This window comes from Apium graveolens, chromosome 4 (assembly GCF_009905375.1).
Source record: "Apium graveolens cultivar Ventura chromosome 4, ASM990537v1, whole genome shotgun sequence".
In the NCBI taxonomy this organism is placed as follows: Eukaryota; Viridiplantae; Streptophyta; class Magnoliopsida; order Apiales; family Apiaceae; genus Apium; species Apium graveolens.
The window spans coordinates 267,071,705-267,078,110 of record NC_133650.1 but is presented as its reverse complement, the minus strand read 5'-3'; the positions used below and the strand labels follow the sequence as shown (position 1 = coordinate 267,078,110).

Here is a 6,406-nt window from a genome sequence, read left to right as displayed (position 1 = left end):
CGCAAAATACTCTCATAATTAGCACTCATAAATGTCAACTTCACTAAAATAATACAAAAAATATGTGTAATACAAATAAATTAGAAATATAATAGTTTATTCATTATTGGGGTCACAAATTAAATTACAAATAAATTTGACATCCTATTTTACAAGTTGACACCGATGTCACCTCACTTGAAATCTCAATAACTCCAATGGAATGCTAACAAGTATGTCAAGTCCCGTCGTGCCACGTGACGTTGACATCCACCATTGGAGTTACTCTTACTTCTTGTCAAGATTAAATTTAAAAATTAGCTTAATTAATAACATTTTAAATCTTAAGATTTGTATCATTATACACATAGCCCCTCTCGTTTCAAATTGTTCCTTTTTATCCTTGAAATAATGAAAAGTACCTTTTAAATTGTGGACCGCCCGGTGTGTATCGGTTTTTTCCCCTGTCCTTCGGTTTTTTTCCCGGTCTAAAGTTTAAAATGTTCGTTTTCAAGAATTCATGGGAAATAAAAAACACTTTAAAATCACAGTGACAGATGAGTATATTGGTGCAAAATTTAAGACAAATCAAAAGATTCAAAAGGTAATTAAGCCTTAAAAAAAATTTCTCACTCTCACTCTTTTTTTTTAATATATGGATTTGTGCATGTGCCCGAATGCACACTATAATTACTAAATTTAATCCATTTTTTATCATAATTTGTGGAAATTTTTGTGAGAAAGAGTCAATTAAATTTTAACACTTAATTTAATAATGTACGCACTTGAACGCACACTAAAAAATCCATTTTTATATATTAGGACTTTTGACACACATGTTTACATGTTATACAGTTAAGATTAATATTTTTTAAATTTATTTTTTATGAATAAAAATATATATTAAAAATTTGATTTACATAATATATTCATCAATAATAATAATTGACAAAATCTCATGTGTCAAATAAAAAAGATGAGATAATAAATAAATTTATTAAGAGGAAAGGGTACAAATTTATTCATGTGTTGTGCTAAAATATCCACTTTAGGTGTTCACCCACCTAAAATATCTAATGACGCAAAATTTCGTTTTAAACATTCTTGAAAAACGCATCTACCATGCGTGCCATGCGTGTCCCTCTTTGCATCTTCAAGATGCGTATTCATTTTAAATAAAAAAAAATAGTACATGCTTATGGCACATGCATTATTTTCACATTTTTTTAAAAAAAAAGGAATATGAATCTCCGAGATGCGTATATATCAGATATTTTGGACGTTGTTCAGCTCCTTTACATATTTTTGACAGTTAGACCTCAAAAATGAATTGTTTTAGTCATTTTTCAATTTATTTTAATATATTACATTTTATTATTATTATTACAGTTCAATTTAGAAGCTTCTAAAGTATAACTACAATATTTACAAGTTTCATATAATGAACAAAAATTCACAAATTGACTCCTATCAATTTATTTATTGACATTTTTTGAAATTTTGGTTAGTTCTTGCCAAATACAAAATCACCTGTTATTAGATTCTTTTTCTTTTTTATTTATCGGATTACATCATACAAAATACTATTAGCGAGAAGAAGTCAACATATAAAACAACACTAAAGCTGTCTCGGAGTCAAATTTCTCATATAAGAGCATATGCACCGGGGCAGGTTTGTAGATTGATTCAGCTGCTTTTTTGATGGGGCACACCAAAATGAACATGCACCGCTGAAAAATTGATGGCTTCAATTTTTGAAGCTCCATCAATTCAGCAACCCCAGCTTTGATTTTCAACGGACGTTGCAACGGCCGGCAATCAGTGGGTCCCCTGTTTTTTTTTACTTTTTACACCATAACGGCTATATCTTTGATGCAACAACGGTCCAATATTTATGTGTATATATTACTTCTTCTGATTCTTTTGCTTACTGCTTGTACCAAATTTTACAATACTTATTTTTCTATCTTCTCAATTTTATTTTTCTTTGAAATTATTAAATATTTAATGAGTACTAATTGGCTTCCTTCCGAAAAATTACAATTATGTATTTCGTGGGCTCGACAATCCGTTGATCCGATCACCGGTCGATATTCAAACAAGAGCAATTTATGGGGGCGAATTCATGAAGATTATGCAAAAAATTGGTGTGGCACTCCCGAGAATCCTCATGCCGAACCTCGTTCAAAAGTTGCTCTTGATTCACATTGGACACCATTGAAAAGAGCACTAGAAAACGGCATTGTGCGAAAAATCAAGATAGTAGACATAGTGCAAGCGGAACCAATTTGGTGGATGAGGTAAGATTTTTTATTTTTCACAATCATATGTTATATATTATTTGTATGGTAACTTAATATGCATAATTTGTCATTTTATTTAGATAACTCAAACTCAAGGATTATATTTCAAAGACATGAATAAAACATTTAACAAATGGGATTGTTATGAAGCAGTTGCGGCACATCCTCAATTTGTAGACGTTCCAACCATTTCTCCTTCGTTTCAACGAAACTTTCTAACACAAATGGAATCACCAATTAATTTGAATAGTGATGATTTCGTTGATGAAGAAGGTTTCACGACTCCGAAGTCTAATCGAGAAACTGAAGGTCATTCTAGTCCGGTTAGACCCATGTGCGTGAAGGCATCAAAGCAAGCCAAAAAGAAAGGAAAACAAGGTATGACAAAAAAAGATGAGATGTCTATAGCTATTTTAGATAATATGCAATGTAACCAAAAACAGCTTCTGGAGGCCAACATCAAAAGAGACGAGGAAAACCTTCAAATGTCGAGGGAGATATTAGAACTTGAAAAACGAAGGGAAGCAAGAAATGCAAGACTTGATGCTCTAGAAGAACGAAAAGAAGCAAGATTGGAAAAAGGAATTGCTATTGAAGAATTAAGGGAGCAAACAAAGATCATGACAATGGATACTAGCCAAATGACTCCGAATACGAAGAAGTGGTTTAAAAGAAAGAAAGTTGAGATCATGAAACAAGTGAATGAGACTACTAGTGATGGTTCTTACGTTCCTCATTTTGACGATGATCATTATGATTAGAATTATCTATATTTTTCATTCAACTGTGTACTTTGTTTTTTCATCCAACTATGTATTATACTTTTTAATTTTATTATGTTCAATGTTTTTTAATTCAATAAAAGAAATTTATTTAAATTGTGGTTCTTGCTTTCAAATTATCAAGTGGTACATTTGAAGAGATAATAATTTGACATCCATAACTATTCATTGGCTTCAAGTGCCCAATTGTGCTCTACCAAATCATTTTGAAGCATTGTATGTACATAAGCTGATTCCAAGTTTTCAATACGATCCCAAAATGCTTGTTGATTTCTTCCATCTCTTTGTACTGGTGCAAAATGAATTCTAACTCCATTACAATCTACCGGCCCGTCATAAACCCGAGAAACTAATGGATTCATTAGATCTTCTTCTACTGACTCCACAAATTCGTCTGCAACAAATTCATCCTCAACTATCATGTTATGCAATATGATGTAAGTCATCATGATACTTCTAAGTGTGGAACGCTTATGCATCCGAGCACCGTGACGAAGAATTGCCCATCGAGATTGCAAGACGTGAAACACCACCGTTGGGCTATCTCCAGCGATAACTTTATCAAATACGGGAGATTGACCTAGAACGTTAATATCATTTTGAGCTCCAGGTACACCGAAAAAAGCGTGCCACACCCAAGTGTCATAAGAAGCAACAACCTCTAGAATGATAGTCGGACGTCCTTTTCGACCACTATAAGCTCCACCCCACCCACTTGGACAATTCTTCCATTCCCAGTGCATACAATCGATACTCCCAATCATACCTGGAAATCCTCTTTATTCGCCTCTTGCTAGAAGCCTTCTTAAATCTGCAGGTGTTGGAGCACGAAGGTACTCTTTACCAATGAGTCCTTCCACTTGCTCACAAAATTTTTTCATGCACTCAAGTGTAGTCGATTCTCCCATTCTACATATTTCGGCACATTGATCAGCTGCTGCACCGTAAACTAGCATTCATAATGCAGCAGTCATTTTTTGTTGGGGTAGCAACCCCAATAATCCAACTGCATCTGCTTTTTGATGCTTGTAGGAATCTTGAGTGCAAAGAGATGTCATGATGCGATTGAAAACATGAGGGCGCACTCTATACCTTCGACGGAAGTCGTCTTCACTGAAAATTGAACGATCAACGAAGTAATCTTCCATGAGATTTTTTCCCCTCGAGAGCCTTTGTCTTTGATGATTGGGAGATTTGCCACGCCGTGAGCCGCATCCTTGTGGTTCATCTGAAGTGTCGATGAAGTCCATCACCATTGTCGTTTCGGTGACCACGGTATTCATGATTTCAGACTCTTCTTGACTGTGTTGTTGCCTCTGACTCAACAATCTTTTCAATGCATTCATTTTGACAACAAATTATAATAATTTTGAGATACTAAACTGAGAAGATCATGATATTATTTATGGACAATTTTCCTATCTACAAATTTAGATCGTGTCATTACGTGATTCAAAGAAGATCTTATCAAAAAATTAAATTTATCCACAATCTTATTAAAAATCTAAAATTATATAACAAATTATTATTGGATATTATTTGTGGGACCATTAAATAATGGAGATGGACTTAAATTTATGTTATAAATTTAAATTATTTATTTGATAAATAGTAATCGATGAATTGATGGAGTTTCACGGGTGTATAAAAATCAATAAAAATAGTTAATTCACCGTGATTAGTAATCAACTCCATCGATTGAATCCATAAATTGATTAATCAATAAATTTTGTGGGTGCGTATCCTCTAACAAGAGAGGTGCTCTATCATGTGTCAGTAAAGTTTTATTCATGTGTTTTTAAAATTTTTATCGATATTTGAACCATTTTTGTACTATTCACCTTCGTCCAAAAAGGTCCTTAAAACTATTGGTTTTCACGTACTCTCAGATTTTCCGAGACATTATTGTCTAACCTTTTGTGCAACATTTATTTTTGTTTCTTTTCTCGGTTTCTTAAAATGGTAAGTTTTTCTTTAATCCTAATTGTTAGAATAGTGATTCGACGCCCCTGGACTATAGGAGGCCAACCGAACGGTGTTTCTCGGATAATTGCGAAATGCTGATCGGTTGTGGATGAAAATTTTAGTAATCGCTTATTTGTGGGTTGTATGAGAATTTTTAAATTATTAAAAATCGCAATCTCGTAATCGCAAATCACAATATTTATATAATTAATAGAATTAAAATTATATTTTACAGTATAGAAACTAAAAAATTATACACATATTTTTAATTTATATTATATTAATGTTATAAATGTTAATTCATCTGTGATTTTGGTAGTTGCGTTGCCAAGAAAACTGTTAGTGACCAATGGCACGGGCAGAGTTAGCATGTGCATTTCGCAAACCTGGCTCAATTTAGGGTTGTCGAATAATTGAGATACGGATATGCCTATATTCGTATCCGCATCCGCAATCATCGGATTCGAATACGGATAATATTCATTTTATTTCGGATACGAATAATATCCGCTTTTTTACGGATACGAATGCGGATATTTCGGACGAATATCGGATTTTTTAAAATTTTTTGTTGCCCCTACCGTTTTGACGATGATTATAGAACATTTTCTACGATTAAATACAAATAATATATTTATATATGTATAAAGTATGTGTACAATTATATAAAATTTGTATAAACATATTATTTAATACATTTACACACTATAAACTAACAAAATAAATTTTAAATTATATACAATTATATATTTATATAATTTAAATATCATATATGTATTTAGTTTCAGATTCGAATATTTCGAATTCGGATACAGATAATATCCGTTTTTTCTCGGATACGGATAATATCCGCTTTTTTTCGGATACAGATGCAGATTTTTCAGACGAATATCGGATTTTTCAAATTTTTTTGACGGCCGTAGCTCAACTTGTTTCATTGCAACATGTTTTATGTTTTTGAACACTTGTCTTCGTTCAATTAGTACTTGAGAGGAATGCAATAGAATCTATGAACAAAATTTATGGTGAATAAAATTTGTTATGGGATAAATTCGCGGTAACCTTATAATCTTAAAATATATTCATCATGTTTTATTTTAAGCGGTTGAACTGCAAGTAGAACCGCATAAACCGCAAATTCGCTACCGAAAATAATGCGGTTATAAATGAAAATTTCAAAAAAAAAGAAATTTATTTACGATGTGGTTCAAATTTTACCTCAAATCGGATCTAATCCGAATCGTGTACACCACTAGTGAGCACTATAACCACCGAGGTTAAGGCACCCAAAATTTTTATAAGTATATATATATATATATATATGCTACAATTTAATTTTATAATGTATATATTTAAAAACCCAAAACAAAATCCATA

The 6,406-nt window shown here is 32.2% G+C and overlaps 1 protein-coding gene across 1 annotated transcript; it reads right to left on the bottom strand.

The window, feature by feature from the left end:
- Positions 1 to 3,225: 3,225 nt before the first annotated feature.
- LOC141719602 (uncharacterized) lies at positions 3,226 to 3,828 on the bottom strand. Its single transcript, XM_074521982.1, has one exon. It carries the CDS (start codon positions 3,826 to 3,828, stop codon positions 3,226 to 3,228), a length of 603 nt encoding a protein of 200 aa, XP_074378083.1.
- Between the last annotated feature and the right edge of the window lie 2,578 nt (positions 3,829 to 6,406).

Excerpts from the sequence above, each read along its gene's own strand:
- LOC141719602 (XM_074521982.1), bottom strand. The coding sequence starts at position 3,828 with ATGATTGGGAGTATCGATTGTATGCACTGGGAATGGAAGAATTGTCCA.